The sequence below is a fragment of the Vulpes vulpes genome, chromosome 13 (assembly GCF_048418805.1).
Source record: "Vulpes vulpes isolate BD-2025 chromosome 13, VulVul3, whole genome shotgun sequence".
NCBI lineage: Eukaryota > Metazoa > Chordata > Mammalia > Carnivora > Canidae > Vulpes > Vulpes vulpes.
This window is the reverse complement of record NC_132792.1, coordinates 75,106,053-75,124,985: the sequence shown is the minus strand read 5'-3', so window position 1 is coordinate 75,124,985 and position 18,933 is coordinate 75,106,053. Positions and strand designations below refer to the sequence as shown.

General features: G+C 37.2%; 1 protein-coding gene across 7 annotated transcripts in view; it reads right to left on the bottom strand.

Moving 5' to 3' along the window:
- Nucleotides 1-18,933, bottom strand: part of ST18 (ST18 C2H2C-type zinc finger transcription factor) — a 290,499-nt gene that overhangs the window by 97,200 nt on the left and 174,366 nt on the right. For 4 of the 7 annotated variants that reach the window (XM_072734747.1, XM_072734745.1, XM_026011335.2 and 1 more), the window contains 2 exons: nucleotides 10,555-10,609; nucleotides 8,415-8,445 (listed from right to left, as the gene is read on the bottom strand). In XM_072734747.1, coding sequence (XP_072590848.1) covers nucleotides 8,415-8,445; nucleotides 10,555-10,609 — 86 coding nt within the window. Of the gene's footprint in view, nucleotides 1-8,414; nucleotides 8,446-10,554; nucleotides 10,610-17,538; nucleotides 17,643-18,369; nucleotides 18,514-18,933 lie in introns of those variants that run through there. The other 3 variants (XM_072734749.1, XM_072734750.1, XM_026011271.2) reach the window with 2 other exon arrangements.

Here is an 18,933-nt window from a genome sequence, read left to right as displayed (position 1 = left end):
AGAGAATCAACATTAAATAGAAATTCCTTTACAATGAGTTACTAACTACATTATTTATTCTAAAAACAAACATTGGTAGACAACGTAAAATAAAGTATTTTTTGAGTAACATCATGTACTAGGGACAAAATGGTGAATAAAATGGATTCTTTGTCCTTAAAAAGCTCATTTAAAAAAGTGTATCAAAAAGACAGAATTGTATGTGACTAATTAAAATTTTTTAGTTTTTAGCTTTTTTTTTTTTTAATTTTCCCCAAACTCTAAACTTGAAAGCAGGGGATCTGCTTTCTTTTGAATGGGTGGACAGATGGATGAATGAATAATAAAATAGCTATGATTCAACATAATAAGTGCTTTAACACAGACAAGAAAAGAAGTACTTTGAGTACACAATGGAAAAAAGTATTAGTCAGCCTGGGAGGTCACAGGGACAGTTATTGGAGGAGATGACATTAGTCATTCGCTTTAAAGAGTAAGTATGAATCCCAAGTGGGAAAAGATGAAGGAAAGAGTTTTGCCAGGAGTAGACTATCACAGAGTTGAAATGGTTGAAATGGAAAAAACATTTTATAAAAAGAAGAATAAGCAATAGCTTTAGGGATGGATTTTCCTATAGGAAATAGTATGGTGGGAAGATTAAGAAAACAAAATGTGAAGACAAAGGTGATTAGGAAAAAAAAATGCTAAAAAGAAAAAAAATGCTTTAAAAAAGGGTGCACGGGCCGCCAGCGCCCCAGCTCGGTGCAGCAGGCACCTCGGTCGGAAAAGGGCCGCCCCCTCGCCCATCACACAACGTGTGTGTGTAGGGGGAATCTGGATGGCTCAGTCAGTGAAGCATCCAACACTTGATTTTAGCTCAGGTCATAATCTCAGGTTCCTGAGATGGAGCCCGGAGTGGGCCTCCGTGCTCACCAGGGAGTCTGCTTAAGGATCTCTCTCTTCTCCCCACCAGCCCACTCTCTCTCTTTCTCTTCTCTCTAAGATAAACAGGTAAATCTTTTTTAAAAAGGGGGGTAAATGCTTTCTCCTTCAAAAGGAGAAAATAAACAAGAGAAGGATTGTGCAAGGAAAACAAGACCAGGTGCAAAGGTAGTCAAGGGGAGGTTCAATGGTAACGATGAACTCAGAAGATAGGTGTGAATAAAGCAAGACGTTGAATGTTAGATGTTATTTTGGGACGGGGATGGAGGGCAGTTAGATGAATTCAGGGGCCAGGATTGAAAGTGCTAAGTTTCTTTAGCCAAGAAGGCAGCAAAACTTGACATTTAAACACCTCTCCACAGTCACACACCGGCCACTGACAGAACCTCCAGAACCCAGGACTGCCGTTAACCCAGTGTTCTTTCTACCACTTGAATCTTTCAAATCCTAAGTAAGGGTCTGCATGAGCGTCATGAGAAATCACCCACTGTGAAGAATGAAGACTCAAGCACATCATGTTTTGGTTGTGGGAGCTGACCTGTCAACACTGTAGGACATACTTATTTCAGTTCACACTTTACGCAGAAAAAATATCGTTAAGATGTCGAAAACACCATTTTTGCAGACATACCATGCAATTTAAATAGGACTTCATATAGGGATATCGTTTACCTAAAAGGTAACAACCAAGAGATGAAGTGTTCTGCCTGAAGGTTAAAGTCGACGTCCTTCTTCAAGAAGGATGAGTCAAAACAAGCAATAGTGTTAAATAATTCTGTTGCATTAGAGGTGCTCAAGAGCACATTAGTAGGAGAAACTGCTGACCAGAGGGAACAAATATGCTGTGAAGGGCCTGAGCAAGTTAGAAGGAAGCTCAGGTATTAGTTACCAATATGTCAAAGTGACAAGGCAATCATCTGACCGATGGGAGTTGATAGAGATTCTGGATTTTGCTTGAGACACAATCATTAAAAACTTTGAGAACACAATCTACATGTGTCATCTGTGGAGGCATATAAAATGATCCTTAAAAGGCATCCTTACATGGCACTCCTGGGTGTCTCAGCAGTTGAGCACCTGGCTTCTACCCAGGGCGTGATCCCAGGGTCCCAGGACCGAGTCCACATCAGGCTCCCCACAGGAAGCCTGCCTCTCCCTTTACCTGTGTCTCTGCCTCTCTGTGTCTCTCATGAATAAATAAATAAATAAATAAATAAATAAATAAATAAATAAAAAGCATCCTTACATATTTTCTCTATCTAATGATATGCAAAAAATATTTAAGGCAGATCTGGTTGATTTCAAACACTTCCTAGAGGTCAAAACTAAGAGTCACAAGAGACCAAGGCTTCTCCTTTTGCTTCACTACTGTTAAAATTGTTCAGTATTCTGCTTCTTTTCATCAAACAGAAATTCAAACAAGCAGTTAATAGCAGCTCTAGGTTCTGGAGGCCTGTCAGTGGTTAACGGTGGCCTAGGGGAGGTGTTCAAATGTCAAGTCCTGCTGCCTTCTGGGCTAAGGAATCTTCTGTGCAGCAAAAAATCATTAACATTAACCCAAGAATTCACAAACTAAGAAAATCCCAAAGAAATCCAAACATTTGACTTTCCTGCCAATTCACACCATTGAAAATTAGCAGCAGAGAGAAGAGCTTCTCCAAGTAAGTAGTAAAGTCTAAGCCAGCACTTCTCAAACTTTAGTATATCTGTTAGTAGTTTTGTGATGTATTAAAAGGCAGAAGTAGTCTGGGATGGGTGCTAAGCTGCTAAGCATACTGGCATTCTGAGTAGCAGGGCTCAGGTCACATTTGATCCTCAGGTTGGAGGTGGTCCCTCCCTCTACATGCCGGTAGTACTTCTCTCACTTCACCCACAGTGACATTATCACATAACTCCCTGGGCTTGTTACACTAATGCCATTAATTTTCTGTCTACTGAGAAATTTTACTCTGGATATTTACTTAGAAGCTCCATAATATTTTTCTGAAATGCAGACATTATAAAGTAGGACATAAACAATTAAGTTGGGCAATGCTCCATCCCATGTAATCATAATTTTATATATAATATATACTATATAGACAGATATATATATGGTGTGTACAAACTGGCAAATACACAGCCATTCAGTCTCTAAGTTCAACGTGCTGTGAAGGGACAGGACCCCAACGTTGCCCCATTTCTAAATGCCTGTCATCAGCCTTAGGTGGATGTTAAGTGGTACACACCTCCCATGCTACGAAATCAGTCTTTGAAGTACAAGGTCCATGGTTGACTATCACCTAGGATGTAGTATTTTGAAAGGAAAAACAAATAAAGAATACGCACATTTGTATAATCTCCTGATACTTTAATATAGACTTAAAATTACATGGTCAATTCATGGGGAAAAAAAACCTAGAAAGAAAGGACAATGGCCTCTTTATAATTGGCACTATGGTAAATAAAGAAAAGGTACTGGGGTTAGTTAGCTGATATATTTCAACTTGATTTATTAATTCAATGATAAAGTTCAGATAAATATTTCTCCCAAAAGTGGATGATGAATTGGAATGCTGATGTGTTCATATGGGTTCATCAGTTTTAACAAATATACTGCTCTGCTCTAGTGGAGGGGTACAGATATGGGGGAGGCTATTTGTGTTGGGGAACGAGGCCTATGGGGAGTCCCTGTACCTTCCACCTTCTGCTCAGTTATTCTGCGAACCTAAAACTGCTCTAAAAAGTAAAAAAAAAAAAAAAAAAAAAAAAAAAAAGTGGTCGTACAGTAGTGGAAAATAAGACAGTGGCTGCAGTGGGTACCAGGAAGCATGGGATGTGCCCTGGACCACATACAGGACCTAAGTTTTACTTTTAGTTCAGTCACTTATTACTCAGATACCTTGTATAAAGCACTTAACTTCCCCAAACTTGGCTCATGAGTTAAATGTGGCTAATTCCCTTTGTCCTGGCTACCCCCCAGGTGGCTTGTGTGGATCCAATTAGACACGCTTGTTCTTTCAGCCACTCACTCAATAGGTACCTATTGAAGCCCCACTCAATAGTAGGTTCAGTGCTCAATGCTATTAAAAGCTACAAAGAAAAAAAAAGCTACATAAATACATAAACATGTGATAGAATTATAGCTAATGGGATTTTCTCATTAAATAAAACTCTTTTTAAAATTTAATTCTTGTTGGAAGTCTCCCTAATCTATTTCAAGACACTCTCTTACCATAGTAAGTAAACAATATTATCTTTTTGGAGGGTTAACTCATCTTAGGCCTCAATGTCACATGTCCAGCAACAGCCTACCCGTTACGCAGAGGTGAGGATGAGGAAGGTGGAGAGCGGGCGATGAACAAGGATGCCTCAGGCACCCTCACATGGACACTTCTCTCCTACATCCAATCCTAATCATCAGCTGCCTTAATTATCAGTCCCACTTGCCCCCAAAGTGGCCTACAAGAAAATGAGTTTTCTTTAAGGTGTCAGGTTTTTGGATTCTAATTTATAGGCTTGGTAATAAGATTTAGGAAGGCATATTGCTAACATGAATGTTGCAGATACATTATAAAAATCTAAAACATGAACTAAGTCCTGCATTTGGAAATCATAGCAATGAAAGGAAAAAAGAGTCTTTCTTCCTTCTTTTATCTAACCTTGTAATTACAGCAACTGATTTCCTTTAACCTGGATGATGGATTTGTGGAACACTTTATTTTAGAAAGACGCTCAGGTCCCTTTTATTTCCTTTAGTTGTCATCTCCAGAAATCTCTGTGCAACAAGTAGTGGCAATAAAATCATACTTATTGAAAGAAATTCTATTTCCCCTCAAAATTGTGAATAAAGCTATTAAGTATTAAGTGAAATGTTTTCAAAATATTTTTTGTTTGAGAGCAAGAGAGAGAGAGAGCATGAGTAGAGTGAGGGGCAGAGGGAGGAAACAGACTTCCTGCTGAGCAGGGAGCTCAATCATCCCAGGACTCCGGGATAAAGACCTGGGTAGAAGGCAGATGCTTAACCAACGGAGCCACCCAGACACCTCACGTAAAATATTTAATTGATATAAGAACTCTTGTGAATGAAATAAACCAGAAGAAAAAAGAGAAAGCCATTTAAAAATGTAAGTCACAAATTTTTTCACATGCTAAAGGTTACGATTAAATCTATAGGCTATTGATTACAGATCTTATAAAATGCTTAACATTTTAAAACTTACAAGAAAATGCCAAGTGATACAATTTTTAAATGAAGAAATTACACACAATAAAATAAAGTAGAAAGAGACAACCAAACTGTTCACTACAAAATTTATGACAACACATTGGTAAGCAGCAATAAGGCCGTGAAAGGACAGTGGGATTTGACTCTAATACACTTAAGAGTCTTGAATTCATTTGTGTCTCTAAGTAGTCACATAGGAAAGCCATTTCAGAGGCTAGAATATATTTCCCTAATTAGAGGAAAGGGCTGGACTGGTGTAAAACACTTTGCCAATGCATGAGACAATTACCAATATTAGTAGATGCAATAGCATTCAGATCAGATTAAGGATAATAGTAATAAAAGAAAAGCAGAGACAATACAATGGTCATGATTTAGAAAGACATGAGAATGCCATCTCGACACCACCTGTAACCTGAATTGTGTTGGAGGAAAGACTGGAAATGCTAATAAGGAATGTGATTAAAGGTGGGCCTGTGGTTATAAATTGCTTTTTTAATGGTGATGATAGTAGCTGACATAGAGTATAATAAGAAGATGAGAATGTCACTATCAATTTTTATTAGTGTCATGAACAATATACAGTATATTTAAATTCGCTTCATTTGTATTAGTATTTTTGTAAGTAGTAGCTCTAGAAGCAATAACATGTCCAATGCATTCTAAAAAGAACTAAATAAAGTTGCCAACATTCCCTAGAAAATTGCTGTAACTTTTACACTGGATAAAATGTGCCACATATCCTAAGATACTCGGAATTCAGGCACACAAAACTTCTGGATTCCAGAGCACAACAAATCTGCAGAATCAACTGCAGCAGCAATTGTAGCAAATGGATAAAGTGGTGCAAAAATTTCAAAGACACTAAAAATATAACCTTCTGTATAAATCAAAATGTTTTCCCAAGATTTATATAGAATGATAGTTCAGGTCTATACTTGGGTCAACTTACACCACTTTAAGAAACAATTTGGAACTTATTCAGCCTAAGCATGAACATTCTGTTCAAAATAAGTAATTGTAAAATTAACTAATCAGTAATTTTTATAAACTGATCCTTCTTAAAGAAAAATAGGTGTAAAAAAAAAAAAAAGAAAAATAGGTGAATTAATTTTGCCTATGAATTTTCCCAGCAATTATCACCAGCTATCTGAGTTGATCTAATGACAAAGTAGGCAAAATTGAATATTTGACCAAAAAAAATTGTAGAGAATTGGGGAAATAGGAAACATGATTACTTTTAATCAAAATATCTTCATTTGAATTTCAGAAACCTAAGCTATTGAAAAACAGGCCATAAGGGTTAACATATAGACTTTCAAAACTCCAGCCACTGACAAGATGAACAACAAACCATTTCTTTTTTATTTATATTCTAAATTGTTAGTATTAATTCTGTATGAGGGAAAGCACAGCCTGTTAGTTGAGAAGCTGGCCTGAGTCAGAAGTCTGGACTACTAACTAGCTGCGTAATCTTGGGCTAGTTATTTCACTTTCTTCATCTGAAAATTGGAACTGCCATCATTCCTACCTTATAAGGTTATTGTGAGGGCTACATGAAACAGAAATGTGCCAAAGAAAGCTCAAGAGTATCTGGCACACAACAAGACCTCAATATATATTAGTTTTATTTTAATTGCTAAAGCTAACAGTGTGCTTATGTAGCAATTCTCTATTTCTCCAGGAAGTTTATATTAAACTTTTCCCTACAAAGTCTCTGCTAATTTCTTCCTTTTTCTCGATGAACTAGATATCTCTCCTTAAGCCAAAACACACACTTATTCATTCCTTCAAAATCCTCTTTTCTTTTTCAAGTTATTTTTCAAGACACATCACTCAAAAAGCCCTGTCCCTCCCAAGAATGGTTTGACTCCCTAAAAAGACTGACTGGAGACAGTCATTTCAACAGCAGGGAAGACTGTGAGTTCCTTAGTCCTTGATTCTGCTTGGACCACCAGGAAACCACCTCCTGATAGGGCAAACATCTCATGTGCTTTAAGACCTTGATCATCTTAAACTTGTCTTGATCATTCTGTAGAGAACATAAAGTCTCCAGATAGGAATTCTAAATGAGAGCAGATTTAAAAAGAAATTAAGCAAGCCAGACCATTCATTTAATCCTGTCCTGATGTGAGGGTGCATTCCCCTTTCTGCTCAAATAATTTAAAATGTAAAATGTGAACTTCCAAATCATGAAATTGAAAGTGTAGCCAGGGCTAGGGACTCCCTACTAACAAATTTCCTCAGACAAGGGCATCAGCATGAAAGCCTATATTCCATTCTGATAGATACATGTTTCACTAAATAGGTGAACCAAAACTTCGACAAGGTGAATCCTATGAGACATGGAAGTAACTAGGAGAGCCCTTGCTTCTGGAAATTGCAGAACACAGCTGCCTAGAAAAATAACCGTGTAAACTGTTCACGAACATGGTGTAAATTTTGGTATGTGTCAAATGCTGTTATACACTCTCTAGTTTTCAAACATTTCCCTGAGAAACACATATAGACCATTGTTTTCAGAAAGGTGGATTAGATGGTAGGATTGAGACTTTCTGGGTTTGCAATAGCAAACAAGGGACAAGGGACGAAAGACTCATCTTGCTCCCAAAACAATTTCTCTAAAAAATATCACCAGTACAAATATGTAGGTCAGCATGTGTTTCTTTTTCAAAATGTACTTCTTTTTAATAAACTATGCTTTGACAGGGATTCTGCAGAAAAACAAACAAAACAAAAAAACCAACAACTAATTGGAGTTTATTCTGCAAAACGTATTAGGATGGAATTTCCATAACATTGTCTGAGGTGCTTTCACAGTATCTAGGGTGGAAATGAACAGACACACTCACAAACCTATTATTTCCCAATGCTTATATTTAAAAATTTATGATAGAATTATCTAATTATTTAAAACAAAAAGTGGGGAACTTAGGACTTGGGTCATCTTTTAGGCTCACAGATGACAGCTCAATTCTTCCCTCATCACCTGGGCACAAATCAACCACATGCAAGTTGTGGACACACAAGCAGCAAGCACTCCACAGAGAGAAGTGGGAAACTGCATTATGGCAAAATGTTGTGTTTTGTTATCAAAATGGAAGCCCCAATTTTTTGAATCAATTATGGATGGCTTTTCCCTTTCTTTTCTCCTTTGGGTATAGGCAAATAAACCTGTTGGCCTATTCCTCCGACTACCACAGGAATCCTCAAGCTTGAAAAGTAAAAACATTCTAATAATCAAAGCTGATCGATGCTAGAAAAAGTAATGTGGGGCAAATCTTACCTGAGCTCTTGAATTAGAGAATCTATTGGCACTGTTGACAAAAAGAAAGGAGAAAAAAATCAGTTTATAAATTTGAAAACTGTATGACTTTTCACCCACCTAGAGATAATGACCAATAAGTGGTTCATACGAACCCGACTTAACTTCCCCCTGGGTGAATTGATCATTTCTGGTTCGGGTACTTTGGAGTGGATACCAGTGGAGAGATGAATATAGCCCAGAATAGATGATGCTGGTTTTAGTGCCTTAGGTGACCCTGGGACCTTGCAGTTGTGGATTGGATTTTCTAAATACCTGTCTCTAAAGACTCATTAAAAACTTATGAGAACACAAAGGTCTTGAATTATATTTTAAGTCAATTTTATTGTTCATAGAAAATTTTCCAAAAGAATTCTAAACTTACATTTTTATTGGCATTAAACAAGTATTTATACAAAACTGGGAAATTTTTTACTAAGTGAATGTGTCCCAAGATTAGTTATGCTCCGTAAGTTTCATATGTATAGAAAGAGGAAGATAGGCTTTAACTATGTTAATATCAACATTGTTTTAAAAATAAGAATCTTGTAGAAAAAAGAGCTTTGATTTTTTTTCCTGACAACTGATGGGAATTAAAGAAGTTCATGTTTATAAATACCTGCCTACACAAGGACAAGCAGCATATTGAGAAAGACAACAGGTGGTTTTAAAGATTACTCATGCCGCACGAGAAACAGTTGTTTCATTTCTAGAAGAACATTTTGGCTCTATTTAAGGGTGTATATTATGTGCCAAAAGAATTCAAAGTACAAAAAGAATTGCAAATTAAAAGACCTACATTTTTAAAGTGTGCTAGAATAGTGTGCTTTTAGAAGTCAAAACAAGGGATTCATATAATCCAAATATAGTCCCTAGAATGCTGGTATTTATGGCAGATGTGAGCTTGTCCTAAATAACAATACAAATCATTTTTTTTCTTAAACTTGTATTCTATTGAGAAGTTGGCTGCATAAAAATTTAATGCTTAGAACTACTGCATTTCAAATATTAGGATATATGATGTAGCTTGAAGCAAAATTGTAATATCATGTAAAACTTCTGTTGGGTAGAGAAAATTCCACATTTTGTACAGCATTATTCTGCATTTTAGATATCATAACTAGTGATAACCATGGTTACATCTTAAGTGAAAAAAAATCATCCTGGAATTTATTAAAAGTTTTGGGATTCTGAACTTTACTCAGACAGGTGTTATTTCCTTGACCTCAGACAGAAACATAGCTAAGGAAAGGATTTCATTTGATTAGCCACTTCCAAAGGCAAATCTCAAAAATCCTTCCAAACAATTGCACGATTGCTTCTTGTCTCAGGTCTTCCTTACACGGCTAACTGGGAGAAGAGTCGGGCGGGGAACAACTATCCAGAGTGTTTTCAGAAGCTATGGTGAAACTACAGTTTTCCATTTAGAACTAAGGGTCACAAAAATATAGCTAATTATAATAAAAGTTATTCTCCTTAAGGGGTATTATTGCCAGTCAATCTTGTTTTCCAGATGTTTAGATCATCAAGGGCCTGTTTATATTTCAATATTACATTACCATCTGTTGGTTACAAAAAGAGAAGGATAACCGGCAAGTTAAACCTTTCAAATATTACTTTGCAGAGCTGCCGGAAATTCCCAGCAGGGACAGGCAAAAAACAAACATCATCATTTTACTTGAACTAAGTTTAGATTGGGAGCCACTAAAACCAGATAACATAAAAATCAAAACCTGCTTTGGCAGTAAACTAACAACTCTGTCTTTTCCCTTGGCCATTAAAGGTCACTTTAATAATTTGGAGGTTTCCGTGAAGCAGTCTTCCCTTGCTGCCCTTATGTTGTTTTGCGTGATATTTAATCTACTCATGATTGCATTTTGTAAAAATCTATTATCACATATCATTGGTACTTTTCTGGATCCTTTAGCTCCTGGTTCATAATATTTTACTTCTCAATGCCATGATCCAACGTCCTAGCTTGATTTAAAAAAAAAAAAAAAAAAAAAAAAGATCCCTGAGGAAGTTACAATCATTCTGACTACACATTAGGGACTAAGCATTGGAACTCCCATATTTCATGGTGTGGTGGGCACAGTGTCATGGAACCTGCTTGCTAACTCACCCTTGGTTCCTTTAGAGCGGGTACGCAGCGTTTTATCTTCAGCCTCTGCATCCATCTGTAACATGAACACAAAGTCCTGAGGTCATTCGTTTGACATTGACCAAAAGACGAAAACAAGTTCTGAAAGTCTCGCAAGTTCTGAAAGTCATTATGAAAAACAGAGTAGCCTTCCGTGCTCTTGAGTAGCACCCTGCCTCGGCAGGTATGTAGCTATGACTGTCCTTACAGTCCATGAGTTTTGGAAATACTTTTATAGATGCTGAAACCGGAGGGGACAGTGACAAGAGGGCAGATGTCCTTGTCCATAAGTGTTTGCTAGTCATTCAAACACTGCTGGCATCACAAAGATAGAAAAAGAGGATTGTCTGATTAACAATGGTTGTAAAGGAGATAAAACTTCAAATGCCAAACCAAAAGATTTCAGACTAATTTACTAAAACCTGATTCCTTTGCATTTCTAGACCTTCTCCGATATATATCTGTTTCTAATTCAGGAAAAAGAGTCCCCTGTGTAAAAAAGCAACATGAAGACAAATCCCTGAAATACTCCCATTTCAAAATACCACTGGAGATGTGGATCATCAAATGACATACATTTACTCCCAGAATTCCAGAATAGATATTGGTCATAGTAGTGCAAATCTATAAAGAAAGTGAAATTTGAGTGCTATATGTGTCAGCACCTAAGTCCCTAAAACATCATTATGAAATATTTTAAATGTAATCAAACTACAAAAGGAATGGAAAGAATTTAAAAGCCTGCTGTTTCTGTTTCTCTGAAGATAGTCAGATATGACTACTCCCATTGGTTTAACTAGAATCCTCCAATAGTCTCTAGTTTAATACACCTTTGCACATTTTCAGAAGGAATTCTTAAACGCAGAGAAGTTGTTTTGCTTGTTGAAAACGAGAGGCAGGCAGAAGGTGCCGTCTGTGGCACCCATCCTTAAGTCCTGATGCTAGCGCGGATGCGGTATGTATGACTGCAATGGTAATGGGAGGCGCATCTCTGCTCTCTAAGGCTGAGTTGTGATTGAAGGCACTGACCTGCCATAGACTTATAATAGGGGAGCAGGTGTGGCAATGATGGACTTTAATTTCCTTTAATAAACCTTTTATGTGCCACACTTTTACTGCCATTCGACGCTCTCCAAGGTCCTGCACATAATAGGTTCATTACTTTTGATTACTATAGTCTATTGAGACAAACAACTCCAGAACACACTATATATTATGTTCAGTTAAACCAATATAGACTATTTATCCATTGTGCATTTTTTCACCTGCAACACTACAGACAAAATTAACGACAGCTCTCGTAAGCTAAAACTATTAAAACCACCAGTACTCTTTGTCATCATTTCATAATAAACACCACACCAATCATTGAACTGTTTTTTTAAATTAGCAAACAAAAAGTATTCACTGCTTTTGCTAAGCAGCAGTTGCTTTAGTCTAAATAAAATGGTCCATCGCTATGAATATTTTAAAACTACATAATAAGAGAAAACAATAACAAAACAGAGGTGATTTTTTTTTCCTGTGGATTTTCCTTCTTTTAAAACCACACAAATTTATGACAGATGTGACACTGCCTAGGATTAAAATGGCTTGGTTTACTCAGGATAGTGAGCACTGCGTTGTGAAATCCTCCTCCCCCATGAGTATCTCTGTTGCATATAAAGTGGCTCAACTCATGCAAACTCCCCTCCATGTACTAAATGAGTAAGTTGATGATGAGAGATCAGTAGCAGGAGGGTTAAAATCATGAAAACCACGAACCACTGCTGAGGAGGCTACTCCTGTGGGTGACTAGCAACTCAATACAACTCTAATTCATCCTGCCACACGGGTGCTGAGCTCTACCCAACCACTCTGAAAAATCTCTCCCGAAAGTCAAGTGAAGATTGAACTCCATGAGTTTCTTTACCAAAACTGAAATACACGTTGCAAACAGTGCCAAAAAGTTCCTATAAAAGTTTCAGAAACCTACTTAAGTGTAACTTTCTTTATAACGGATTTAAGATTAATTCCATTTTGCGATTCAGCTATCCCCTTGGACCCGACTGGTCTGCAACCACCCCATGCAGCCGCCTCCCCATTAAAGTCACTGGAAGGAATGCATAAATATTCATGGACCTCTGCTTGATTATGCTCGGAATGCTAGCTAGCCTCATAATTGTATTTTGTGGTGCTATTGTCTTCTTGATGGTGTAGCACATATTATATACTATGCAAACACTTTAGAGACTGGGAACTCATTCATAATGCTAAGTTTTCAAGTTTAACTTGTGTGCCAAGTTGTAGAAGTGAGATAGTTCATGGCCACAATATATATTCCATCGATTTCACCTTCTTTCTCTGCTCCACAACCAAAGAACAATAAAAGTTACTAAGTTCAGTGTCTACTCACGTCTGAGAGCTCAACGAGGAATAAGAACATCAGAAACCTAAAGCAATGTGCTTTCTTTTTAGGGGTGGAAGTTTTTAATGTTTATGAGATGGCTCACTCTCCTGACAGTTCTCAATCTGAAGATAAGTCTTTGTTTTCTAAAACCATATATATAGAAGTAGAAATTTCTAAGTATTCTTTATATGGGCTACTCTCATTAGGATTTCAATAAACTCCTATTAAGCAGAATTAATTTTTGTAAAATCTAACTTCATATTCAGTGGGTATGGCATTCTGGGAATGGTTCACTAAAGATGGAAAGAGATTTCTATCTCAGTGCATGTGTTCACACCTTGGGGAAGTGTGCCAGTGTGGGGGTGGGCGTGGATTTCTCATCCTTTCAACTTCTCCCAGAGCTATAGAGAAGGTCCACCATTATGCCATAATTCAGGAGAGTGACCTAACTAACGTGCTACAATCTGAGAAACTACACTTCTCATTTTTTTTCTGTTGGAAGAGAAGATTTGATCATTTTTACTGCTTAAGTCCTAAATGCTATTGACACGTCTCCAATGAATTTGGCAAAACTGAATAAATCATTTCCTTTCTCAAAACAGGTTTGATTTAAAAAAAAAAAAAAAGCTGTCTTTCTTGAGGTTTCTTAGAAACTTCGTCTACCTACCTCATTTCATTGTTTACAAATGGGAACAAGACAAGATATTTTCTGAGATTCCTGTAATGGATTCCTCATAGTTCTGATAATCTACTTCCTAATAGAGATAGAATATTAAAGGTAGGCGTTGCTGTTTATTTTTCCTGATCTGAAACTACTTTAAGAAAAGTCATCTAACCTACAAGTAAGAAAATTATATGTATAATATTTATACAAAAGGGAGAAAAGAGTGGTTCTTACTTGGTATTCATAATAAAGCCATGAACAATTTTTTTAAAGACTTCATTCTCTAGTTCTCTGGGAAGAGGAGTTAATCAAGAGAAATGGCAAGAGGGAATGAAATTTATGAGCTAAAGAAGGCAAATAAGCAAAACTTGCAGGAAGGACATGCAAGAACCAACAATTGAAATAAGTAGATAGGCAATGAAGAAGAAAAATAACCATAAAATAAAATTTAACTACTTAGTTGAATTTGGAAACCTCTTACTTAACATCCTTAGGTACCTTCATATCTATATACAGGCGCACATCATAAATTCCTAGTTACTTTTACTTGACCATCTTTTCTTTCTGGCACTTACACAAAGGGCAATCAGCAGATCTCCTGTCTAACCCCAACACACAGATCTGGAGCTCTCCTGGGGTGAAAACGAAGTTCTGAAATTGCCGGTTTGTGGGAAGGAGAACCTCAAGGAGCAGAACACGGAATTCATAAACTCAATTTTGCTTTTATTCACACAAGTAAATTACTGGTAGGTGAGAACATTTAGTTCCTTTTGATCCTATTTTTCACTCAAAATCCTATTCTAACCGAACGGTAAAAAATAAAAAAGTCTTCAAGTAAATATTTAATCATTTCTTAAAAACCGGTTTAAAAAAATTCTCTTGGTGATGTTGAATTTTTATTTTTCTTTTCAAAAGAACTGTAGACACTGATGTAAGTCCTAAATATATATGGATATATTTATAAGCAGTCTTGAATTTCTTAATATTAATATAAAAAGCCATAATGATCATAAAGTTTTGAGTACACTGTCTCAAAATCCTGATACAATTAATCTTAATACTGTCAATTTACACATAATCTCATGATGGTAGCTACCTTTAATCTGAGAAGTCCTTCACATACACTCAACTTGCAACAATTTCCACTTATAACAAGATTTCATTGTGTTCCCTTCCTCAGAGCTCTGGACTGGCAATGCATTTTTGTAGACTGTGCCACATGACTCTTGTTAGATGTCATTTCAATCCCAGGGAACACGTGGCAATGAAGAGAGGAAGCTCTGTGGCTGCTGAGAAGAGGTCCTGGGGTCCTCTCCATGAGGAGCCTTTTATCCTCAGTGGATGCTTCCTTTACAAAAATCAATTTTTTTAAAAAAAATAACAAAGAGAAACTCAGGAAGTTGGAAAAGGCTAAACCCAGAAAATGAAACAACTGGAGGATGCCAGTATCTTAGAATGAAATTTGGCCAGATTGAAGAACAAAGAACCTTACACTGAATGCCCTTTCTTTGCTGATTCTGGCATCATTTTCTTTTAAACACAGGTTTGGATCAGCCCAAAATGGCAGCAAAAGCTGTCTCCCTGTTGTTATACAGGGAAAGGATGGGGACTATGAGTTGTGACACTGAAAGAATAGTTTACTTGTTTGAAGAATATTGAGATGGGATGTCCAAGTATTTGTTTTGTCTGTTCTGACCCTCTTTTTACTCTTATGATTTTCTTTTCATGTTTCTTTTCTTTTTTTTAAAGATTTTATTTATTTAATCATGACAGAGAGAGAGAGAGAGAGAGAGAGAGAGAGAGAAGCAAAGACACAGGCAGAGGGAGAAGCAGGCTCCATGCAGGGAGCCCGATGTAGGACTCAATCTCAGGTCTCCAGGATCACCCCCCGGGGCTGAAGGCGGCGCCAAACCGCTGGGCCATCGGGGCTGCCCCTTTTCATGTTTCTTAATTACTCAGAAAGAATAATCCAAAACATAATTTTTTAAAAATGTAAGCTAATAAATGCAGTTTTTTACACCATTCAAGATGTCATACTAATTTTCTCAACCTTCTCTAAACCCGTTATTCTAGAAAAAATGAAGAACTACTGAATCCTTCATTAGGGCACATCATCCCTGGTTCTAACTCTCCATCCCTGCCTATATGTCTCTTACTAAACTATCTTTGATTCTGTACAGAAAGCTAAAAAATTGAATTATGTGTCCCCTTTAGATTTAGGATACCTCTCTTGCCAGCCGTAGTCTTTCCCACCCCAACCAACACCACTCCGAAGGAAGAAGCAGACACAGTTTGCCTTCAGATCAAGAAACGGTTCTTTCTGAGAGTCAACTGCATGCTGATTCCCCATAGAGGAGGTGAGTTTTACAGGGATTTCCAGAGTCACTGGGAAGTGCACTGCGATAAAAGAAATCTTAGACCTGAGACCAGCTTGGTCAGCTTTATTAGGAAGTTCGTCTACTTTGAATCTCATTTTTCATTTCTGAGTTGTCACAGCTATTGTAGACTTCATCCTGCAACTTCGCACAACTGGCAAAGCTGAATATAAACCAAAGCCATATGTTTGTATCCTTTTGCCAAACGACTCCAGCAAATAGTTCTATTATTCCCTTAGGTAGACAACGTGTGCCAAGGATTTCTATTAGTCGCTGTACCACGGCCTCTGAGTCACAGCTTTGTGACATGAGGGGGCAATCGCCAGCTTTATGTTTTAGGAGAGTTCTTTTTTTTGTATTTCTTAAATATGCTCTGTTTAAAGATAAGTCAGAGTAAGTAATACCCTAAAAGGGCCTTAAATTTTTTTTCTTGCCCTTATATTGAGATGCTTGTGTATAAAATATATAATTATTGGAAGACAAGCTCCTTCATTTAGGGATAAATTATTTTAAATAGGTTTTTCCCAAGGACAACTCAATTTCTTACTTTCCAGTGTTTGTAAGAATTAACTTTGAAAGTCATCTACAGTGCTTTTAAAAAATATGCATTTAAAATATTTCACTTGTGGGATCCCTGGGTGGCGCAGTGGTTTGGCGCTTGCCTTTGGCCCAGGGCGCGATCCTGGAGACCCGGGATCGAATCCCACATCAGGCTCCCGGTGCATGGAGCCTGCTTCTCCCTCTGCCTATGTCTCTCTGCCTCTCTCTCTCTCTCTCTCTCTGTGACTATCATAAATAAATAAAAATTTTTTAAAAAATTAAAATATTTCACTTGTTTATTCTTTTTCTCAAAGATTTTATTTATTTATTTATTTATTTGGGAGCAGCAGAGGGAGAGGGAGAAGTAGGCTCCTCACTGAACAGAGAGCCCGATGCAGGGTTCGATCCCAGGACCCTGGGATCATGACCTGAGCAGAAGGCAGATGCTTAACCAACTGAATCACCCAGGCGCCCCCACTCATTTATTCTTAATCCTTAAGTAAACTAATCTCTAATACAAATAGATTTTTAAGATGATTTTCATGCTGAACTTTTCTTTAAGAGTAAACATGTATGAACAAATAACATAAACCAATCAATACGCAAAAGGGTTTGTAGACTCAGAGGACTCTGCCTGTTTGATATTTTTAAATATTAAAGCGATCATGCTTCTGACAAAAATCCCAACTCTAAACTGAGTACCAACAACAAATTTCTTTCAAAGCGAACTCACAAAGTGCCCTTTATAAAGGAGAACTTTTATGTAAATGCTTTGATTGGATGCGTTTTATTTCAATATATATATATATATATTTTTAAAGATTTTATTTATTCATAAGAGACACAGGCAGAGGGAGAAGCAGGCTCCCCACAGGGAGCCCGATGTGGGACTCGATCCTGGATCCGGAAATCACGTCCCCAGCCAAAGGCAGAAGCTCAACCACCAAGCCACCCAGGCGTCCCTCAATATATTTTTTAATAAAAAAATGTTGCATTACCTCTCTTTTTCTCCAGGTAGCTTGTCTGCCAACTTGGTTTGCCCTGCTCTGTCAAAGTGACTAAATTTCTTTGTCCACTTCAGTGAGAAATCCTTAAATTCATTCTATTAAGATCAAAAATAAAAGAAGGAAGGTGTGTCAGGTCGGCCACAGTAAACAGAAAAGCAGTAGTGAACAACAACGCATTGACACTTTTACCTGTAATCTGGTTGGGCTCTACCAGAGACAGAACAAAAAATTTTATTCTACAATATCAATCAGAAAAAGACATTTTTAAAGGTAGCTAAGTTCATTTTTGTCTTAATTACTGAACTGTATATATTATGTCTTTGATTTGGTAGATAAACTGGATAAGAGGTAGTCTGTTATCACTAGTGTTTTCACTTGTAACCACCAAAAGAAAAAGTTCAGAAAAGATTTGGAAAGTGCTATACTCAAGAAATCACAAGAGACAGACTCAAAATTCATCCTTTCGTTGTTTAGAGTTCTTTTTAATGAGATGGTCATAAAATGTTGCTAACGTTTTTTTTGTTTTGTTTTGTTTTGTTTTTTTTGCCAGTGTTTTAACCTGTCTTCCATAGAAACAATTTGCCTTTGTTTTCCTTTGCATTCAGACATAACACGCAGAGCTGCTTCACCTCTATTTTGTCCCAGGGATGGGAACAGAATCTGTCTTCAGGCCATTTGGCCTTTGAGAGAAAACTTTGAAATTCGGTGTAGTATGCTCAGCATCCTAGGGAGGGGCTATTCATGCAAATAGCACATACAGCGATGCACGTCTAAAGTGTTTACATCTGGCAGTTCTGGTACTTTAAAATACAAGCCACCAACCTTCCTTGCAGAAGATTTCTATCTTCCTGTATTTTACCCTTTGCAGTAGACTGAAGTGCTTGGCTTTTTAACCATAGATTTCTGTATCACTGGTAAGCTTTGACCAGACATTAAGCAGATGCTTCTTCAAGTCAACTGTAGTTCCTAGGGAAAAATAGGTATAAAACTCTCTCAAGTGATAGAGCAGATTATTGAACATGATGTAAGAATTGAAAAGTGGCACAGGAGCTTGGGAATTCTTGGTTTATGTTTGATTGCAACTGGGAGGGAAAAAAAACGGCTTTCTCTACAAATGCGTTTGGCTTATTCTACTTCACTCTCAGTTCAGAAAGAGTCTCGAAGCTTTCCACCTGCCTATTCCCTTTTGTTTGCCATACTCTAACCTAAAACAAAAGATCCTGGAAAACAGTCACACTGGTGAGCAAAGCTCTTTCTAAATCCTGAAAGTAATGGCTTTTTGTCTAATACCCTATCGTGTTATGTATTTATTAGCAATACATTTTCCATTTATTTTCTCAAAGATTGCCAATAAAGAACTGAATCACATAAGGGAGTAGCTGTAAA